Genomic DNA, 23,780 nt, shown 5'->3' with positions numbered 1-23,780 from the left:
ACATGCTCAAATGCCATATTTTCGTAAATTCCCCTGATTCGCCGCGCACCGAGGCCGACGTTCAGAAAATTTACATTGGACGCGGTTGGAAAAGAGGGTTTCCCTCTGTTTCGGCGAAGATAGACGCGATGGCAACCCTCGAGTTCAGAAGTGGTGTTTGTACTCTCCCAAAAGCTTGTTCGCATGAAAGCAGTTGAGAATGTGTCAGCGATTGTAGCAGGCAAACAATCAAATCAGGATTTTGTCAAATTCCTAGGCGGATAGTAAAATAATCTTACTTAAATTGCAATTTTGCTTCTCTCGCTGATCTTAGAACGAATATTTCTTATTTTGTGTGTTAAAATGTGTATCTTACATTGGTATCTGTAATGATCTCTAGCCCTTGAACTAAGGATTCATCTAAAAATTTACAGAGTGTCGTAAAATACAGAATTTTTCAAATTATTAGAGTAAACATATGAAGATCATTTACAAAGGAAAATACGAGTATCAGGAAAGCTTGTGGATTTTGTGGATTTTTACTGCAAAAACTCTAAAAACTTGAGAGCTTTTAGTAAAAAAAATACTAAACTTCGAAAATGGTGAAAAGTTGACTATTTGCCTGCGCGACATGCTCACACAATGTCCCAAAATAAGCGGCAAAATAAGCGTCGTCTTTATTTCGCATGTAGGCAAAAATTGTGTCCTAGGAGTCAAATTAGCAGCATATACTCGTTAATTTAATTCCTAGAGCTTTAGGCTGAAAGCTCAATAACAGCTTATGTGACTGTTTTACCCGACAGGCCGATAGGTGTACTTTATGGTGCTTTTGTGATGACTGTTAGGAAGGCTGTCAACAAAAATTATCGGAAATACTCAGAGGCCGACACTTCAAATAAATCGTTCATGTTGTTCCATTCTTAGCACCTCAAAGCTTATTGTCACGGAGAAAATTTTCAAAATTGAAAATCCTTCTCGCGCTTTTGGAACTTATATAAATCAGAAGGGACCATCTTTATCGTGACATGGGTCCTATCATTAATGTAATTTTATGGGTCTCAAGGCGCAAATCAAAAGGAGGTTAGTTCCTTTCGATTTGAAACGTTCAATTATTAGCGTCTCCTACCATGCAAGGTGCCGATAATTTAGACAGAGGTCACCTTATATAATCAAAAGTTAGAATTTCTAAAGCCGCAGCCGGTGACAATGGTGATATCAAAACATAGGAGAAAAAACGGGAAACAAGGCTAAAAATTACGCATGAAAATCCTAGACGTTTTGGCTCAAAACTGAGCCATTTTCAGTCGGACGAATAAAAATAAAATATAAAAATTCCAAATAGGATTTTCATTTATTAGGATTTCATTTAGGATTTTCATTTATCATCAAGTGTTGAGTCGACACCATCACCATATTCGGGATAGAAAGTTTAAACCTTATGAAAAATCCCAGCCCATTAAGTACGGCTAAATTGTTCATAGAAACAGGATTGCTCGCGGATTTCCCTTTGTTTGTCTCGGTGCGATATATTGAAAAATATTCCCTCCACTTCACACTCATCCTGAAAACTTTACGGTTGGGGTTGAACTACTGAGCAGGGGATAAATATAATGGAGAGAGCGGGTCGGAACCGGGGGAGTTCGAAGGATGGAACACGATAAAAAAATGAGCCCGAGCATATTTCCTCGTGGACAAAAAGCACACGTTAAACTTTGGCCGTCGCTTGTTGCCGCCCCGAGCAGGGCGAAAAGAATACTCGACGTTTGTCAGCTCGCGTTGGGGACTTCGACCATAGGTTGGCAACCTGTTAGGTTTAACTGCGAGCGGAGACTTGATGGGACGGAGGAGCAGTGAAACCGTCGGGAGAAAGAGAGCTTCGAGGCGGAGGAATGACATAGGGAGAAAAACTGCACTCCCGAGTGGTCACGGAAGGAGGGAGTCGAAAGAGTGACCATCATTTTTATATCAGAAGTAGTGTGCTGCCGTGTTGAGGAGAAACGTCTTATGAACACCCGGTTGTTGCCGAATTGCCGCTGATAAAAATTTAATCTTAGAAAAACCCATTTATACGTCGGCGTGGACGTCTTGTGAAAGGTTGGCGACAAGGAGTGGAGGAGGAGATCAGAAGGTGCCAATTGCCTGATGATCTCTGGGAGGATAGGGGGTAACGGCGATTGGGCGTCGCAGAGCGCGAGGCTGCGCTATAAAAGCGGCTTTATGTATGTATATGTCGAAGGTAATTAGTCAAATCAGGCATTTCATCATATGCTTAGGCTGGTAGTCAAAATTCGACAGTTTACGGAATTCTGTAAATTTATGGCAATAAGGAGTTCACGGGTTTTCAATATTTAGGGAAGAATTATAACTCCTCAAATCTGTGAACTCTCCTTATTCTTCCCTTTTTAGATACTTTTAGTACATTTAAATGTAAAAAATTTAAATATTCTATGTTTTATGGCATGCCAAAAATTTCACGAGAAATGTGCATTCAGGATTTTAAAATTGTTTAAAATACTATTGTATGCTGCATATTTTTACAGAAAATTCTCCCTTACTGGAGCAACGAATTATTTTGTCTAAAATTATGATAAAATATTGAAATTTCAATCTAAGTAAGAATATTGAACTATTTGCCTTCGACATATATTTGGATCGCATTTAGCAAGGGAAACCAGCGCGATCACAGTGTTGTAAAAATGTTGCCTGTTTATAATTACTTAAAAAATATCGCAGAGTAGCAGATAGTTTTGACTTCCCACCAAGAAATTGTTAATTTTATAGGAAGATAATTCAGTGAGTTTTAATACTGTACATACACTAAGTATTTTTTTAAGAAAATAGGAGGAGTTGCACGATTTTGAAATCACTATAATCGCGCTGGTTCCTTTTTGCTAAGTGCTATCTATTTTTCATTGAAATTTTCAGATATTTTTGGATTAAGTTACAAACGAAATCGCCTTAGATAGCGGAAGAAAAATAATCAAATTTTCTCGGTAAAGTGGTTTTTTTTATCGAAGAGAATAAGGCAACGTTTGAAGGCTCATACGACGTTTTTCCTTAGTGCGGTAGTGTGAGTGCAGGGTACATGGGACATCCCAAGTGGGAGACGACGAGGGGAGCAGAGGGGGAAGGGGGAGGGGGTGGGGGTGGAGAGACGCTGCTAAAGACATCCCTCCGAGAAGTCGCATCTTTTTCCTGCCTTTTTGCTCGTCCGGTGGAAGGAAGCTGTGGGCAGGGAAAAAAGGAGGACAGAGCCGCCAGATGGAGGATTTTCCGTTTAAGAGCCGGTTGACTTTTCCTGTGAAATGGACGCTCGTTTCAAATGATGAGGGGTCGTTTGTAAAATAATGTAAAGCTCAATTTCGGATTTTTGGCGCCCCCCCCCCCCTCCACTGCCGCACAACGCTTTTGTGACGTTGAACTCTATCCTTGGCATGTAGGAACAAAATGGCGTGACGCTCTGCTCGACCCTCCTTCCTCCCTGGAGTGTTAAGTATTTTATGAGCGGCAATTAATTGATCCCATTTCAAGAAAGGATAGGGTGGATCAAACGAATTTTATCATAATTATTGACATTTTTATTCGCTACTTTTTTCAACATGGACGACAGGGTTCATCGCGAAGTGCAGCTACGCCCGTATGTCAGGAGCGCGACAATAAGTGCAATTCTTAAAAAAATTACAGGATATTAATGGAATCCGACTAAAACTAGTTTCAAAATATACTCTGGAGAAAATCCACCCCCAAATTCTAATTAAAGCATCAAATATTGCGTTTGAGCTGTTTTCCCGTCATAAGTCTCCATAGAATTTTGAAACTTTAAACACGTTTTTCTCGAAACAGCAAAAACTGCATAATTATGCACCTTCTCCTCCAAACCCCTCAGTCGATTCGACTCGGAAGAAATGCTTATGAATTCAAACGACTTAGATCTAAGTTTAATTTTTTCCAGAAAGAATCAAGGTCCGTCCCTAAATTGCATAACGCACTTTTGACCCCCCTACTCCCCTTGTAACGCGTTTGGAACGAAGGTCCCTACATCCTTCAATATGTAAAAAGAAAATCGCGTAATGCACTCCTCGATCCCCCTCCCCAGACCGTTACCTAATTCAGGAACGGCCACTCAGCGCAATAACCGCACTGGAAAAAAAAAAAAAAAAAACACATTGGATCTAGAGTCCAAACTCTTGAAAACATTGACAAGAAAAAGGACCCTTGATCCAATCAGATTTAAGCTTAAATCAAAAGGAAATCCGCTCAAATTAAGAGGCTCGGTTCTTGATTTAAGCTTAAATCTGATTGAATCAAGAGTATTTTTTCTTATCGATGTTTTCAAGAGTCTGGACTCTAGATCCAATGTGTTTTTTTTCCAGTGAGGAATCAGACATCAAATTGAAAAGAAAGGGAAAAGCGAGTTTTAGCACAGCCGAAGAAAGGAGAAACGTAATCGGGCTTGGTTTCTCAGCTTTTTCCCCGATCTTAAGCGACACCACATTGGCAGCTCGTAGTGGATGCATTGCGAGTTCACGTCTCGCGTCATCGCGCCTTCAATTTTGCAGACGCATCACGGACATCCATCAAGTACGAATAGTTGTATCTCTGCGCCGTCATCAACGAGCGTCCTTTCGGTCTTTCAATTCCTCTGTTTTCATGTTAAGTTGGTTCCGTTTGTATTTTTTTCGAAGCAATTCGATAAATGTCATTTTACATCTTGAAAAAATCGAGTGAAATGAGCATAATAATATCTTCAGCTTTTAAATTGAACAATGTACCCAGTGTAGTTGAACAATGATTCAATCAGATTTAAGCTTACACCAAGAGGAAATCTGCTCAAATTAAGAGGCTGGTTCTTGATTTAAGCTTAAATCTGATTGAATCAAGAGTATTTTTTCTTGTCGATGTTTCTAAGAGTCTGGACTCTAGATCCAATGTGTTTTTTTTTTCAGTGCGGGCCATTTTTGGATGGGAGGAAATCCATTTTTTGGCGCCTGAGATGCGGCAACGCGAGGAAGGGACACCGCGCCGCGCCATTGAGGGGACGGAGGCTGGAACTTTATCTGTTGCTGTCTGTAGGGGGTAAGAGGAGGGGGCGAGGAGGGGGTGGAGGGGGGTCGGAGGGGGTCTCGGAGTGCGCATGTTGGGAAACCTTAGCCTCGTCGCGCACTTGACGTTTAATCTAGAAAATTGCCAGGGGATGCTCGTTTATATCCATTAGTGTCAGCTATGCACTCTATGTTTCTGGGACACACATGTGATACCGGTCCGGGTCCCTCCGCCCTTACATGGGCGTCCCTCCCGTGCCGCCCCGCCCCCCGCCCCTCGCGCCGAGTGTTTATCCTCTCTTTAAAAGCTCCAACCGAGGGACGGCCGCCGAGGATCCGACCATATTTCAGGGATCCCGATCCCTTCGCCGGAATCCCTGCCGATCGGAGGGATTCGGCCCCCGAGCTGCGGATGTTTTTAGGAGCAACCTCGGGTCCGCCCTGCGGTCGGTAATTAATAGTGCGGCCGATCGGATAATTCGGCTAATGCATTACCTTCCGCTTCAACAGCAGTTGTCATGTTGCGACCGTAGCCGCTATCTTTATTTCCATGCCTGAGGGGCCGTCCCCTAAATTACGTAAGGTTCTACGGGGAGAAGGTCGAAAAAAGCGTTACGCCATTTTCACTGGAAAAAAAAAACACATTGGATCTGAAGTCCAGACTCTTCAAAATATCGACGAGAAAAATTACTCTTGATTCAATCAGATTTTAGCTTAAATCAAGAACCAAAGCTCCTAATTTGAGCGAATTTCCTTTTGATTTAAGCTTAAATCTGCATGTTTTCAATAGTCTGGACTCTAGATCCAATGTGTTTTTTTTTCCAGTGTTGTTTTTACGTGTTCCAGGATACACTGAAAAAAAGTTTGGTGGTACAAACCAAAGATAAGGAATTAAAAACCTTGAACACATCAGCCAGTATTGTTAAGCTAAAAATCAGTTTCTAACTAATTTCTGAACTCCATTCATTTAATTGCCGTATATTGTATCGTCTAGTGAGTTATTCGATAGCTTTTGTTTGTATTAATTTCGATCGCGACTCCTCTGAATAGACTAGATATCTTAAAATTTCTGGTAGAATTTATGAATTCAAGATTTACAAATAAATCTGCGTAACATTGAAGATTCATAATAATGCAAAATAAACGTAACATAACTGAGCCACATACCTACTATATTCTCCATTAAAAGTTCAGAGCTAAGCTTTTTCATGCAAAATTCGATAAAAATGTTGCAGAGGTTTCTTAATCTCGCAGATTACTGATAAAATAACTTAGCTCTTCGACTCTTTTTTTTAACACAAGATTCATCGCACGAGATGAAATCATCATTCTCTTTGCAATGTAAATTAAGTTTAATCGGAGTAGAGACGAAGACAGAGATTTTTAAAGAGGCGAAGAGTTTAAAGTTTTTCATACGACGGATTTTTATGATGTCATTTGAAGAAATGCAGCATAAAGTTTCAACCATTGCAGGACTAAGAAACTACTTCACTGAATTTTCGTTTAAGATTTCATGACTTACATGTTCCGTTGATAGGTTTGACGTCGCCATTATTTGATGAGTGGGTGGAGTTAGGGGTTGAAGGTGTGGCAGGTTTCGCGTCTTTCACATTGCACGGATTCGACTCAGCTTTTATGCTTTTCGAGTCATTTGTTGAGTTAGTCGTTGAGCTGGTCTTTTGTTGCGCTAACCGCTCCTGCTTCCGAAATTTTGCTCTCCTATTTTGAAACCAAACCTGTAACAAATCAATAAAAATTTTTAATATACTGTACTGTACATCATACTGGATCTGCTAACACACAGTCTAACTTTTAAATTATTAGCTTGGGTCACATGATCAGCATTTCGATACATTTTCCTTGATCAAAATTCTACGTAAAACACGATTCGCACAACGAAAATCTCTGAAATCAATTCCTAACTAAGATACTTAGCATTTTCAGTATACATTGATTACGAGAAATTTGAATTCCATCCTCTTAAGAAATACCTTAGTCCAGTTGAATCAAATCGTTCACACTGAAAAAAAGTATGGCAACATCTACCTAAAGTCTACTTATCTTTTACACAGTGATACTATTTAGTGGAATTGTTTTTTTTTTGTTTTTTGTTTTGTTTTGTTTTTTTTTTCAAAGCACTACGGTGGTTTCGGCAGGCTTTTCAATTGAGCAATGTTCCCTCCCAGCTTTGTGTTGTTCAAAGTGTTAACAACGTTAAACAGCTGAGCCAAAGCAGCGAAATTGAGATTGCAATATTATAATATCGCAGAGACTATCGCGGTAACGTTTAGCGCGCGATTTGGTTCACGTATACATTTATTTTTCCATGAGCGCGAGGTTTAAATTTACGCGTCAGGAGATATTTAACATCTTAGTAAGGAGTTAGTTTCAGTAATTTTCGTTGCGCGTGTTGTGTTCCGCGTGAAATTTTGGTTGAAGATATTGTACATCAGAATACTTAAATTCGTACCCTGTATAATGGTCCATTGACGTCGGCCGCCTCAGTTTGACCGAGCATTGTGTTCTCATTGGTCGCGCGGTTGTAGTGTGGGAGGTCCAAGATTTTGAAACCAATCACTATTGAAGAGCTCAAAACTATTGATACATCCTGATACATGAGAATAAATTTATAGGTAAATCTGAATACGGACGAATGCTACAATACGAGTGGCTGTCAAAATACTCCTTGAGTAGGTATTAGGAGGCTTCGTAAAAAGGACCTGCTCTCCGCCACGCTGCCCTCCTGATTGGGTGTCCCGCGGCCGGCGAGAGGCCATTGCGTTTTTCTCTCCGTCACCGCCATTCCTTTCTAATCACCCACTCCCGTCCCTCATCCTTCGTGCCTCATTTCTCATTGGACGAGCATGTTCCCAATACAGACTATACATAACTAACGCGTAATTTTTCTGCGAAAAGAATCTATCACAGATCGCGCCACTGTTATAGTTTCCGTGAGGATACGAGAAAGTATCCCAGGCAGCATTTTTTGCATTGGCGGATCCAGCAAATTGGTTACAATGTTTCATCTCCCTTTTAAACCGATGAAAATGTATCGATTCTCGGAGGGGCCAGTTGCTCTGACAATAATCGATTATTTAACATTGGTTTGAGTAGAGCAAATACGGTGTTGCCAAATTGCTGGATCCGCCTGATTTTTCGACGGGAAAATCGCGATATTTTGAAATTAAATTATTGCATTTATTTCCGAATTTTTGGCCATAAATCACTAGGGTCATCAACATCTGAGCAATTATCCTCGATCTTGAGGAAATTTTATCCCCATAAAATCGCGTTTGATAAAATCGAAATTTTATCACAACGTATATCATGATTTTTTTTGTTCGATAATACTGCGATTTATTGCCATTGATAAAATCGCGATTTTATTGTAAATTCTTTGAAGGAAACCGCAATTTCTTGCAATTTTTTATCCGATAATATTGCAATGAATCAGACTGCATTTTGCAATTTGGAACTATAAATTCTGGCCCTGTTTTAAAGAAACGTATGTGCCATTAGTTTCCCTATGCACATAAGTGTTTTTTCAGATGAACCAGAATTTATAGTTCCAAATTGCAAAATGCAGTCCAATTTATGTCGATAAAATCGCGTTACATTCTTATATCGAATCGCAACTTATCACGATCACTGCAACTTGGGTGTAAGTATTAAGAATGTTTTTTTCACATTTTTTTTGAAATATTACGATCATCGTAAATTGTGAGGGTCATTCATTAAATCCGTGTTAACGCTCTCGGGGGAAGGGTCGGTCGAGGAGAGCGTTACGCCATTTTTTTTTTTTTTTTTACATGTTAAAAGATGAGGATCTATACGTTACACAGGCGTTACGAGGGCACGAGGTTTAAAAAATCCAAAACGCAGCGTCATGTATTTTACGCACAGCCCTAAAAGGTGAATTTATATTCTGCGGTAGATTTTAACACCATGCGATAACGCATTTTCACGGTCATTATGAACATATCTACATTCGGTTTGTCGAACCGAACTTCCAATCAGTCAAATCAATTTCTCTGTCCAAGAGATCAATTTTGTCGATCTGACCAAACTGAAAAACGAAATTTCAGTTACTGAAATGAAACGTTCGGTTATACAAGCGGACATCTTGGTTTTGAAAAACCGAATATCCCTAACGCGATATAAAACATCAAACGTTTAGTTCATAATGATTGCACTTTGAGCATGTTTTTCCAGTGCACTTAGGGGCAGGGCGGCTATCAACAAAATTCTCTGAACTTTCATCATTTCTTTTGGCACCTTTACCGAGTTTTGACTTCTAAAACAGAGAATACAATTAGACAAGGAGCTAATAAATTGGGAAGTTCTCTCAAGAATCGAAGACAAGGAGGAACCGGGAGCGAAATGTAGTCAATTTTTCAATTAAATTCACAAACTTGGACTTTCAGAGATAGTTTTAGAGCATGAGTGTCTGCATGTAAACGTGATCTATACTCTGGAAGCCAACGAAAATTAAATTATCAACCCATGAATCATACACGGAAATAATTGGGACAAACTTGGCAAATTACAAGCTACTCAAAATAATTTTAACCTCACGTTCGTTTCTATTATTAAAGCTTGATAATTCGCTAATGACTTTAAATTTAGATAACCTACCTCGCGGAGGTATGTCTTGAATCCATTTTGCATTTCTATCTACGTAGCATGAAATTACGCTTTTATTGTGGAAACCAATCAGGAGCATTAGAAGCATGTATGAAGCATGCATCCAATCGTCTTTCTTGTTGCCTACTGACACATATATTTTGATGATTAGATATATACTCAAAGAGGAATATTAATGGATTGAAGAACTTGAGAATTTAGTGAGAATAGATGCATTCGCGGTAGCTATCCCAGTTTCGTTCAATGTGCGAAAATAATATCTCTGTCACACTTTACAGCCAACTGAGGATCGTCGCTTCTGCACGTGAAATCCTATGAAAATCTTGTTGAGCGCATCAGATATATCTGAAATTCATTCTTTAACGCACAAGTTACGTGGTCCGTATCATAATTTTTGAAATGTACAGTGTCCGCTAGAATTTTTTGCTTATTCTTTTCAGTGAAGGATTTAACATAAAAAACCGTGATTTAAAGGATAGAAAAATTGAGGTAGACCAAATCCCTCATGCGTTTTCCTTATAAAAAATACTGCGCAAACGTCCGATGTTCCATACCAATCGACCATACGACTTGTCACAGTGAAATCTCGCTTCTTTGGAGCGAAAGTTTGATTTGTGTGATCGAATTTCCACCATCAGCTCGGTTCAGTCAGATATATTGACCTCACGAAACTTCCGTCAAGTCCTTTGAACTGAAATTTAATCTAACGAATCGAATAGTTCGATATGTATCGATGACAGAACTTTCGGCTCATGATGTATAGTCGAGAGTAAATCTACGTATTAAAACCTGCATATTTATTTATTATTTGACCGATTTTTTCAGTTTTTGTATCCATTGAGATTTTATCGGTAAAGTGAGAGAAAGATGTACTTCCGTGAATCTCGGTTGAGAAGAGTTCGCTGTGGGGAATGAAATTAGATCTGTCGGAAAAACGCCACCAATTTTATTTTGATTGGAACACATCAGAAGAACGTAGGCAAACTAGTCCTGATGTGAAGCAAGTTCGCTAAGTTCGCCTGATGTGCTCCAAATAGTAAAAGCAAAACCGGTGGCGTTCTCTGCCATGCATGAGTGAAAACGCCGCACTGAGCCTTCAGGCGTTGCCAAATTTTCTTTGATAAACTACGAATTTATTGAGAAAGTTATAGATATTTATCAGAAAATTTTCTTCGTAATTTAATCTAAAATAACTAAAAATTTCAGAGAAAAATATCCATAACTTTCTTCCAAACTAATTCTTCGACAGGAGAAATTTTGCAACATTCAAAAGCTTAGACAGGCCTGACTTCTTTGCCAGGCGAACTATCCGCAGCGAGATTCACGAGAGTAAAGCTGCGCTTTACGAAAAATCTCAAAATATTTGTAGGTACAAAAATTGAAAAAAATATTGGTCATACTATTGACTTTTTCTTCAGTAGTATATTCATAGGTGTATTTTGTTTTTATTACGATTTTTTTTTTCTATGTAAATTTTACGTCTTTTGCCACTGAAAAAGCCCAAGCTGCGGAGCGCAGTCAAATTATCCACTGGTGTAAAGTCTAATTGATTGATGGAGAGAGGGAGAGACATAGACAGACAGAGAGAGAGAGAGTGCGCCAGAATTTCCGCCGAAAATCTGGCAGTGGCGGGCGTGATAGCGGCGGAGCTTTAAGCGGCAGTGCAAACACCACACACGAAAGACCCAACACTCACCAGCAACCGCGGACACCAACACCAACCCCTGCGACGGCGTTAGCCGTAACACAAACACAGCCACCTGCCACAGAACAAGGCACGCACCCCAGCATCCAACATCCCTTCGGCGGCTGCAGAGTCCGGACCGGGCCATTTAGCGCGCTCATTGTTGCAAACGATGACTGGCTCACGATTCGTCGCTCCCCCATCGCAAGGGCGTATCCCGCCTCCCCATGAGCCCCAGAAAGCATGGAATTATATGTAAACCAGAGCTCACGTGGAAATCGAGATACGTCTTTGCGTCAGAGGAGCGATGGATTAACTCCTAGGATTCACTTCTTCCAGTTCATTATTATTCATTTGCCCGCTTCCCCGCCCCTGTTCGCGGCTCACCCCTCACCGGAGCAGTTATGTCCTTTATAACTTCATCGCGTGTCATCCTCCGCAAGTGCACATGTCTCTTCGGCTCATTACGAGCCGGCTTCGACGGAATCGTTTTCCCCGTAAATGTTACGTTTACGCCGTTGTGACCCAACTCGTTTTCATGGAAAAAGTGCGAGGTCATATAACTCGGGTTGGGACATCTGTTACATTGATTTGGGAAAGGAGGATTGCTCCGCGGTCTAACCTCTCCTAGCGCTTCGCGCCTCAGGCGTTATGCGTTATACCCTTTATGATTTTATATTAAAGAATAAGATCAGTCTCTACAATAACGGGGTAGAAAGTGCACAACTATTTTTTCTTTCATGCATGTTTCATGTTGTTGGGAGAATTTCTTCCATGGCTAGTAGGGGGAATTGTGAGGCTTTCTTTAGATTTATGGACACGAGTTTTCAGCTAAAAAAATGCCATTGAGGTAAATTAAAGGGGATGTAAAAAGGTCGGTGATTATAGGAACGAAGTACCTTAAAGGGAATGAAAACGCAATGTACAAAGATGAGGTGGGTCGGTATCGGCTTATATGAGAAAAACTAGAGGAAATGAGAATTTTAAAAAATAAACAAAGAAAAGTAAAGAGGTGAAATGGTGAAGGAGACGAATTGAACGAAGATCATGAGAAGAAAGAAAGCATACGCAAAACAAAAAGGAAGAAGGAATTGAAACAACCGAAAAAGAGATTAAGAGAAGGAGGAGAGGAGGTAAAAGTAAGACGTATAGTTGAGCGGGGGGAGGGAAGGCACTCAAGCAATAAAATGTGTGACACAGGAGATAAAACGAAATATATGTTTGGAAAGGAAGACAAAACTCCTAGGAACACGTGGATAGACTATTGCAATGAAATGTAACACTTATGAGATGTACATAAAAAAGGAGGGGTGTTAATATAGTATAGTATAAATAAGTAAACATGGATTATTTCGAAGTGTACAGTGTTGAAAAAATCTGATGGCCTGCAGGTAACATAGACAGTTTACGTGAGGGTTCGAGGTTAAGGGTTCAGGAGAAAGGGAATGATAAAATTGGGGGTGGTAAATGGACGGAGGACCGATTTAATCAGCAAATCAACAATGGGAAATGCTAGCAAATGCAGCTGACTGGCCAGCTCCTACAGGTTCTGGTTTCGGACGCTGCGCGAGGTGCAGCGTACTTCGCACTCTCATCTCTCTACATGCAGACCCGTTTATCAATTACACCCTCCTCATATCCAACATAGCCCCCTTTCTCTCGTCACCCCTAACTGCAGCTGAGTTTTATTCAATTCAGAGAGATTACATCCTCGACATAGGGGCATATTTTCATTTCATTGCGAATTAATAATCCGTCTTCGAGAATTATTTTCAGATTTCTTTGCCGCAAAACTTCATTCACATATTATTAATATCTATCATTTCAGGATGGATCCAAAGCTGGAAATTGCGTCAATATTCACCCGCTCTTGATCCAACAATAAGTGCCAGTGCCCAAGAGTGCGCATCTTACACAGTTCTATTTTCCACATGCAGTGCCACGTTTAGATTCAACAATACCACTGATTGTGGCCCCGGTGTAGCCGATTTTGCCTAATTTATGAATTGAAGGCGGAACGCTGGCTGTTACGGAAGTACACAGACCTTCGGGACCTGACATTTAAACAACTCACACATTATTGGAGGTCAAAACCGACTGGAGATATTCTCGAAGTTATATCATGGCAAATACAAGAAATAAGACTCTCGATATGCAAATTTACTGGGAGCCGCAGTCGCAACAAGAGCTTCTCTGTCGTGCTAAGGAATATAATGTTTATTTTTAAGGAAAATTGTGGATATATTTCCTTGAAATTTTCAGACTTTTTAGATCAAATTACAAGCAAAATTACCTGAGAAATTGAAAGAAAAATATTCACAAATTTTCTTGAAAATTAGCGATTTGTCAATGTAAATTTTGAAACGCCTGAAGGCTCATACGGCATTTTTCCTCAGCACGGCAGTACTCAGTACTGCCAATGGAAACAACAATATTTTGTGAAATTTCAGCGTTGGAATTTTCACAGTCAAAAACAATTAAAATTCTGGACCAAACAAAAAGAAAAACGAACAAATTAAAAAATATGCAAGATATAAATTTACGATATGTTCCATTAAATTTTCCTCTAAGACGCTATCGAACCCATTTCCTCAAAACTTCATCTTTGCACTTACGGCTCTTTTCGGTAGTACGGCAAAGCCCCGGTCCAATGCAAAGTTTCCGAAGTGTGATGCAAGGCGAGTCTCCTCGGCGCCCGGTGAGGCCGGGGAACGCAAAAACTTAGCGCGAGTTTCGCGTCATTATTCAGGGCATCAGGAGTGCTATTTAGATAATGAAAACATTATTTGAAGAGGAAGAGAGCGAAGCCGCGTGCAGATATCAGAAACCAATTACGGAAGAGTTATGTCGGCCGGGTGGCGCCACGGGGGGCCCGCCCGGGGTTGGGACACTGCCCTCTCGCGCACAGCGCTGCCAACTTCAGCAGATTTAAAATGTACTCCCCTCCAGCTTCTCGCACTACCTGGCAACATTGTTGACTCTTGATTGGTGACATTCGACTTTGGCCGGGCTCTGTTAGTGCTGGACGAATATATTTCGACAATCCGACCATTTACTTGATTAAAATCATTAAACTCAATCATCGCATAAGCTCTGGTTCTTTTATTTTCCGTTTTATTGCCGAGTGCTTTACTGTTTTGGGGCAGTGTTGTCAAACTATAGGACTAGGATGGAAGTAATTAATTTTACGAAGGCACAGTTTTACCCTATGGGAGCAAACTCCATTGAATGGAGATGCTCTATAATGTAAGAAGACCATTTCCGTTGGGAAATCTTAATTATAGGGGACCTGAGGCTCGTTTCTTGGGTTTAATTGGTTATAATTTTGCTTTGTACTATCAAAATAACCCATTTTAACATTATACGGGAAAAAAAGGGGAAAAAAGAAAAAAAAATTGGGGACAGAACTGGAGATCTCATCACAAAAAAGTCAACGGATTGAGTAGTTCTCGAAAATGAAATTGTTTAAAAAGAAAAAAAAAGAAACCACACGTATGGATGTATTTCTGCCAAACGAAACAATGTGCATTAAGACATTTGCCAGAAGATCCATAAGAATACATGCATAACAGGGCTCTCATCATCATGCACTTATTTCCGTTTGGCAGAAATGCGTCCATATATAATTTGGAATGTTTTGTATACTTCTTTATATAGAGAAAGAACACATTCATTTCTCATCTCACAGCAACTATCGAAGTACAAAAAATAAGAGAAAGTCTTTAAATGACAGTATAAAAAGTTGTTTTTCTGATATATATTGAATAGAGCATAACAAATTAAATGTATATCTTTCCTTGTCCTATCTTTTAATTTTTTGCACTACCATTTTGTGACCCTACTTTTTAAATTTTTTCAATTCTGTACTACACAATTTTGATCTCTCCCCTTAGGTGTTAATGGCTCAGATGCCAAAATCCACCAAATAAACGTATCTACAAACCATAACAAAGATTAAACCACGTAAACTTATGAGTCTTTTTGGTTTCATTAAGTTATTCCCTTCAACATGCTCACTTGCTACTTGCCTTAGCCAGAAAGAAGCGTCATTTAAATTGGATTGACTTTGTTAAATTACAGAAGAACTAGGGGGCGACGCCCTCTGATCGCTTTGTGATCCAACCTTTTGAAGCGTTTCGCGCCTCACGGGTTATGCGTTAAGCTTGACTCTCAATAGGACGTATTTCTGTCAAACGGAACTAAGCGCCAATTTGAGTTCCTTTTGAGGAATTTAGAATGCCGGATAGCGCGTTCTGTCAAACAGAACTAAGCGCTATGGAAAAGCATTGCGAGTACAGGACGGGACGAGCCTGACGCCCGGTTCAAGCTCCTCTCTACCTTCCTCACCCTATGACGCTTAGTTCCGTTTGACAGAAATACGTCCAATATATAGTAAGATTGCACGTCCTTTTTATACATGCCATACTCACTTTATCTATACGTCATTTACTTGCCTTTTTTTACATATTATTCTCAAAAATCAACCCTCACCACTCCCAAATTTTATACTGTAAAAAATTTGCGCTCAAGAAATAACGTTAACATCTCAAATTCGTCGAATCGTTCAAAGGGAATACATATTACATTTCATATCTATTGCAAGCAAGTCGGGGCCTATAATCACTGCGCACTGGAGGCAGTTGCTGTCACCAAAAAAAAAACTCGACCCTGAAGAATTGGAGGGTCAGAGACCTGATAGTTTGACTTCATCACTTAATTATTAGCGACTACCACCGGGGAGGGAATTATTTACAGGCGCGAGACCATTTTTAAATCTCCCGGGTGCAAATACGATCCTCTTTATGACGTCACGGGCTTTGATTTACAGGCTGCCGAGCCCGTCTCCGGGAGGGCAGTAGCCGGTAGCATATGAGGAGCCGCCTAAACGGCGAGTAAATAATGACACTTGTTCGGGTGCCCGAGACAAAGGACCCGACAACACGGAAACACGTCGTGCTAAAGCTGTAAATAATATCCTATTGAAAGACGTGTCATCAAGTGTATATGAGTTGTAACTCAATTAAACTGCTCAGCTGATCCGTCGATTGAATTAAAGCTGCTCCGAAGGGATCGCGAAGAGGGGAGGGAGGGGAGTCGCGACTTGGCCAACTGCAGATGCGCACCTTTTGTGAATAGGACTCGGCTCATTTACCCCGGGCCCGTCCGACTTGTTGGCAACGCTTAACATGTGTTTAAACGGGACTTAACACAATCAATCGGGGATTTGGGCCTCGCCGCCCTGCCAACCTGCCCGCTGACAGGTTGGATCTTTGATTTGTTTGCGTGTTCCCGATTTGAAGTGAGACCGTGGACCAAAAGAGGGCTAATCACTCCCGTGAGGATCCTACACGTCATTCGATTACCCTGAGTTTTCTGTTTTTTTGAGTTGTTATCTGGTAGAATTTGTCATAGAAAGCTCTACTTAATTCCATCGAAAAAGGGTCATTCCAAACAGGCGACGTATAACCTCAGTGGTAGATTTTAATGCAGGCGGTAGCATTTAATCACAGGCGGATCTAGACACATCGAACGGAGAGGGGCATAAGGGGGGTCAGGGGGCTCCCCCCAGAAAATATTCGAAATTTGACTGTATACCTATAATGCAGTTTGAGTCATCAACGTCATGAATAACTACCGCATATAAGCGTATTACTTTTTTCTCTTCTCCGTTCCTTCCTTCTTTCTTTCGTCCCCTTTTCTTCCTCCCTTTTTTGGGTGGACGGGGAAGGGACGAGGGTGCACCCCCCTGAATTCGCCTATGCACTTAATTGATGCATGGTAAAACCTGACAGAAGTAGAATACATTACAAATCCATTTCTGGCATCAGGGAATAACCTTAAAATTTTCGTGGAGGCTTCTCTATCGACTTTATTTTCCATCGAGGGTGGGAGGAGGATACAATAATTATTTAGGAGAGGATAAAAATTGAAACTTTGCATATTTCTTACGATCCCGCTTTTACAATCTCATGCGACACATAGCTGTTGCAACCGAACCGTGCAGTGCAAGTCATACCCTGGTGAGATGATACCACTATTACGGTTCCTGTGTGCCCGCTTTTGCCGAACTGTCGAATTTAAGGCGAATCAATCGTATATAGCTTTGAGTGAATCTACCTATGCTAATGCACAATATAGCTAGCCTCCGTCCAAGCCATTGTATATGCCCTCGAGAGAAAAGGAGAAGATGAAGAAGAAGAAGGAGAAAAAGAAAACTAAGGCGAAGAAGAAAATTTTACTTTCGAGTCATTCTATGTTGTTTTTTCAAATAAAGTGTACGGAATAAAAATTTCTGCGTTATCCTGGCTAGTGCTTTGCGCGATTTTTTACAACATTATACGTCTCCTTTGTTCTTTAGCTTCTCGGTTTCGAATAACAACTTTGGAACTTCGATGAAATTGGTTTGGTCGATAAAATAATATCGATTTGGAAAATGATCGCAGGTCTGACCTCACAACTTTGAAAAAACGCTGTCACCAACATCAACTCATTTGTTACTGCGAGGCTGCACATGAGTCATTTTCCAAGAGTCAAAAACGAGCGAAACATGCTTCAAGGGGAAAGAAGCTGAAAAATAATATATTCAATATAAAAACAATAAAAGTGGGGGATATTTCACGGCTGGGGACTGAGATGAGCCGCGTGCGAATTACTGCCGGATCAGTGGTCCGAGACGGAGGGACATACATCCCTGGTTGCCACTCGGGGTAGGACCATTAAACGGCCTTCCTTTCAGCGGAACTGATACCAAGAGTACTTGATAATTTCTGTGAATTTTCCTGCGTATTTACGGTTAAAAGTCGAGAATTGAAATTCGGTGCTGGGGTCTGGAGCGCTCAAAACTTCCGATTGATATGAATGCGAAGTAGAATGGATGTATTTCTATCAAACGGAACTATGTGCATTAAAACATGAGCCCTGAGACCCATAAGAATACACGCATAACAGGGCTCACGTCATAATGCACATAGTTCCGTTTGATAGAAATACGTCCAATTAGCACCACACAGGCGTATGTATGCTGCCGCGCTAAGGTAAAACACCGTATGATCATTCGAGAGTTGCCAAATTTCTCGGATAAGACATGTATTTTTTAAAATAATTATTCGTTTTCTCTCTTGAAATGCTCAGATATTTTAGATCAAATTGCGAAGAAAATTGTCTGAAAAATTTGAAGTAAAATATTTAATATTTTCCTAGTCAATTCTGTTCTTATTGAAGTAAATCTGGCAACGTCTAAAGGCTCATACGAATACGCGGTGACTGATTTGAGGCCAGGTATATGTGAGTATTAACAATTTTCAAATAATTCCACCATGAATACGTTTTTGCGTAAAAAAGGATCTCGTAAAGATGGAAAGTCATATTTCTTTGTATATCAGCCTTCAAATCCGTCGTTTTTCTCTCGAAAGAACGTAACTACATTTCAGCGTTGCCGAATTTCCTCTCGCGAATTTCAGTTTTACAAGGAGAATATTGGGTATTTTTTTCTGGGAAAGTCACCGATTTTTCTTCTGACCTCATGTGAAAATCAGAAAAACTTTCGAAAAAAATTGTGCAGGTACATTCCTGTTCAAAAGTGAAATTGTTCGAGTCGATCTTGCAACCCTGGAATGGAGCTACGTTTTTTCGTGCGCGGGGAACGACGAATTGAACCCGCGAAGAGTTAATCAAGTTATGGCAACCATGGCCGAGGGTGTCAATGCGCCTCGTTCTCTAGCTGTACGCGCTCTAAGTCATCATTCTGAATAATTTGTACTGGTGTGTAAGTTGTCGGGTGGAAAAATCGGCGACAAATCAATTCCCCGGTTGATTTCCGGATGGATTTACGTAATTTTTCCGGTTATTCAATGCAGGGCTTTATCCCGCTCCCTACACCACTCGAAAGAGCCGGTCGCGGCAATGTTGATGTGCCACGCGATGGTTAAGTGGATATAAATACACAAGAAAAAAAAAATAAAGCGATAATTTTATCTCTTCCTTTTTCCCACGGCTACGTTGTTGAGCCACTCTGGGGCTCAAAAATGCTCCATGCACCTTAAAAGAGTAGTTGAATTCCGAAGTCAATCATTTTACGCACCTCATAGATTGCATTTAATGTGCTGGTTACACGCTCAAAGTCCCATCAATTTCCGATCAAATGGTGACTGGTGCGCAACATCTACCATCAAATTTCTGCGACCTGCAAAAATTTGGTGGTATATGATGGGACTGTGGGGCTCATCCTTCATCTGATTTCCACACGACCGTGCTTATTTCATGCTTATTTCAATCAACACGCTGTTTTAATTAATTTTACTCATCAATCTGGATAACTCTCGACCGCCGTCTTGGTCATCATTTTGATCGGAATTTGACGGAAATTTGAGCGTGTAACCAGGCCATTAGAGACAGGAACCGTCAAATCACGTCAAAATCGAACACAGAAAATAGGAATTCAAGTTTTACTGCTCCATAAGACAAAGCGTTGCGGCGCGGCAGGCAACCAGCGAGACACGCGCATAGGCGCCTACAAACCTAACGGGATACTTCACGCGTTGCGCAATGCGTGAAGTATCCCGTTAGGTTTGTAGGCGCCAGTGCGCGTTCTGCGCTGCTAACACGCCGCTCCGCTCTGTGTTAGGCTCTAATATTTAAACTCGCGGAGTCAGCGTTTTTCAACTCATAATTTTGAAATGTTTGAAAACTCTGCATGAATTATTCTTATTTAAATTGATGAAAAAGAAATATGTACTACTGGAAAATATAATGTGTTTTTTGTAAATATAATAGTGGTTCCGTACCAAATTTAATGATTTCCAAAGCATTCAAATTTATTCTTTTATGTTTTGGGCTTTTACTGTGCTGCAGCGTGGTGTAAGCGCAACCAAACGCTCAAAATTGGACGTATTTGACTCTCGTATTTGACATAAAGTCCGTGTACCGATGTAATCTGGGTCCGCTCCCGGCGCGGCGGCTTGCTGCGCGGCGTGAGCCTCGCGTCAGTCGCGTCTGATTTTTAACAAGGTTGCAAATTTTCAACCTAAAGATTTGGTCAATGTAACCCAAAGGAAAACTAACCAATTACATTAATCGCACGTTTATAGGCTACTTTGTGCTCCTGCACCTCCCATATTAACGCAAATTGCCGGTTACTTTTTTTTACGAAGTGCCCGACTCAGTGGCGTATTTAGACTCTGCGACAATGGGTAAGGTTGAAGCGTCCAACAATACTGCCTAACTAAGGAAAACTGCCATATGAACATTCGAGAATTGCCAAATTTCTTTCGATAAAATGTTTGTCTTTGATGAAAGTTATGAACGGTTTTCCTTGAAATTTCTAGGAACTTTGGGTGATATTGCGAACAAAATTATCTGGAAAATAGGGGGAAAAAACATTCATAAGTTAACCAGGAAATTTACGTCATAACAAAGGAAAGTTGGCAGTGCCTAAAGGCTCATACGGCGTTTTTCCTTATCACGGCAGAGTAAGCTTCAGTTTGCCATCCGACTTTCACCCGTCTTCAGGCGAGTACAACGCACGGATCTGACTTGGTCCGTCCCTGAGGATGCGTCTATAATTCAGGACGGCTCCACCGTGTGACAATACATCTCGCTTGTCATTCTTGCACAGGAACATCCCTCCAGCAGCGTCGTGACGGTGCTCTGATGACGCAAAGGGACGTCACGCACATTCAGGAGAGGGGCCACAGCATGGTTGCCAAATCGTCTCGAACTCGTACTTCGGTCCTGAAGGAGTGTTTAAAAAGCTCCATAAAACGGATTTTGGCCGCTTAGTTTGAAAGATTCAGAGAAATAGTTTTTCCCCCCTTATGGATAGGATTGTCATTTCAGCCAAATTTTGTCTTTAAATCTTGTATTTGAGAAGGGGGCGGGAAGGAGGGTTAGTTAAAGAGGGCTATATTAGCCTCGGACGAGCAAATATTAAAATACCTCGAAAAAGTCAAAAAATTGGCCCATATTCCCAAAAATCAATGCCAAAGACTTCTGCTCTCCGGAAATTGAAAGTTCTCAAGCTAAAAGGAACTATTTTTGACAAAAACCCTATGCTTTTAGTTCTTTAATATATCCAATAATGCGTTTGCTTTTTCATCTCTAAAGACATATCAAAGGAGCCTCTGAGGAATGGTCGATGGATACTCCCATTAAGGACTAAAATCTCAGATTTGCCAAGAAATTTTCAGCCTTCCTATCAAAGGTTGTCATTTTTTCGATCGTCCGACTTTAGTGCAGGAAGATACGAGCCACATTACCTTACTTTTGAATACTTGGTACGACTATCACAGGGTAAGTGAGGGATTTTCATAATGTCTACGACCTGTAATAAATTGATTTTAAATAGTTAATACAAAATAATGAACGAGAGGTATAAAAGAAGACTAGGTTATGCCTTAAAACGCAGAATATCTGTGATTTTGAAAAGATATTGTCCTAAGAAGTGGTCGGCAACATAGTAGTCCTTCAAGAATAAGAGAATGAACCCCAGAGCCCAGAGTGCAATATCGACTTTAGTTAAGAGTAATTCACCACCTAGGAGACATATACCAGTGCAGAACATGCGACAATATTATGAATGAAAACAAAAGTTGCATCTATGAAAGGTGGAGGGGCGAGGGGGTAGGGTAGGAGGTAGGAAGAGATCACGAGAGAGAGAGAGCGTAAACACTCAAACTAGGAAATTACGGGCCATCTGGCTGCCACTTTTTGGCACTTTGTCACCGCCCTCTCCCCTCCTGCCTCCGCTCGGTTTGCCAATTATTATGCTCTTCAAAATCAATAAAACAAATATTTTCTTTAATAAATAAGTGTGTTGCGCGGCGGTCTATTTGCGATTCATCACTCGCGGTGTAGGGCTGGTAGTGGCTCTGGTTCATGAAGGAACTCATCTCTCATTCGAGTCTGCGTTCCAGATCACTCTGCCGCTTCCCTTCCCTTTACTCGGTTAATCTATGAATGAAATGCTGTGTTTTGTACCAGCAGTGAAACGAGATATAAATTAATGGGGAGTTATTGATTTTATCGTGGCCAGCGGCAGCCTCATTTGCTACAATTACAGAGAACGTTTTTATCAGTTTGGCGTACAGGTAATTTTGACGTTCAACTTTAGTAGTATCGCGGGTTGCACGAATAAATAAAATATGTATAATTTCATAATTTTGAGTATAACAATTTTCCAATGTTTAATTATGAAAAATTAGACGACGAAAGATTCCTAAAAATTGTAATTGGGATTATGTCGTCGCATAAGTTGACACACAGCAAGAGCAAAAAAACACAATTAATGCATGATGATTCACGTACTATTCTACATGTATGCATACTAATGACAGCAAATCGATGGCAAAAGTGCGTAAGGGTGAGTAGCGATTGGGTGTCGCAGAGAGCAAAGCTGCGCTGTAAAAGTGGCTGACATACTAAATAAACCCTTACATTAATTTTTTTCTTTTTTAAACAAATCTATTGGTGTGGTGTCACTAATCCTTAATTGTGTGTAAACTGAATTGGATGTATTTCTGCCAAACAAAACCAGAGATAAGTGGGAGAGAAGGGGTGTGCTTGTTAGACGAGGGCCGTAAGAAGGAATGGGAATTATACAGCGCCAGTGACGTCATCGAGAAAGACCCGGACGAGGATCTTGACGTCCGGAGTCTTTAACTCATGAGCCCTGTTCATAACGTCCTTTTGCCATGCCCACGGCTCATAAGTGCCGCATACGGCTGGCGCCTAGTGTTTGGTAGAATCTGCAATCCCGGTTTTCCATTCCTCAAAGGGAATCACGTCCACTTTTACATAGTTTCTTAGGCAGCTTTCTAGATCAATCCCCTTCTTTCCCACTCGTCTTTTTTCGAAAAAATTTTCGAAAAAAAAAAATCAAACACTAAGAAAACGATCGAACTGTGTGTAACAAGGTGGTGAAATGATGCTGGATACACACCATTTTGCGGGGAAAACAAAGCCAAGAAGTTCCAAAAATTGTAATCAGAGTCAATTTTTTTTTTAAATTTTTTTTCTATAGTTTCGTTTAGTAGGAATACGTCCAGTTAATAATCTTTATTCGTAAAATCATATTGAACTCTCTTTAACTTAAGCCTTCTGCACCTGCACAGGACCCAACACGAGCTTGTCGAAAAATTGCAAAACAAACAGCCCTGCGTTGGGTTGAGGAGACATTTGATTTCGAACAGCACGCATTTGTCCAAGACAAACAAACAAATAAACAAATAAACATACAAAGCGCGGAGCGCGAGCAGAATAAAAATCCGAGTTGCAAACAGAGGAGGTGAAATGCGCGGAGGGCGATAAGGGGTTGCGTTTAGGGTGGCAATAAGGGGGGAAGATGTTTGCTCAAGCCCCCACAAAGTGGAGGTGACGGAGTGCCATGCTGGCTGCGTGTGCTCCTCCCGGAACCTGCAGCACGCAGCCGAATACAA

The 23,780-nt window shown here is 40.7% G+C and overlaps 2 protein-coding genes across 2 annotated transcripts in view; one reads left to right on the top strand and one right to left on the bottom strand.

Moving 5' to 3' along the window:
* LOC109033079 (protein D2) overlaps positions 1–23,780 on the top strand; it is a 102,855-nt gene that overhangs the window by 11,268 nt on the left and 67,807 nt on the right. The gene's annotated exons all lie outside the window — the stretch shown is intronic.
* LOC109033012 (uncharacterized) overlaps positions 1–23,780 on the bottom strand; it is a 45,800-nt gene that overhangs the window by 5,392 nt on the left and 16,628 nt on the right. The window contains exon 3 of the mRNA XM_019045407.2: positions 6,544–6,757. Coding sequence (XP_018900952.1) covers positions 6,544–6,757 — 214 coding nt within the window. The remainder of the gene's footprint in view (positions 1–6,543; positions 6,758–23,780) is intronic.

This window comes from Bemisia tabaci, chromosome 3, assembly GCF_918797505.1.
Source record: "Bemisia tabaci chromosome 3, PGI_BMITA_v3".
NCBI lineage: Eukaryota > Metazoa > Arthropoda > Insecta > Hemiptera > Aleyrodidae > Bemisia > Bemisia tabaci.
This window is presented reverse-complemented; position numbering and strand designations above follow the sequence as displayed.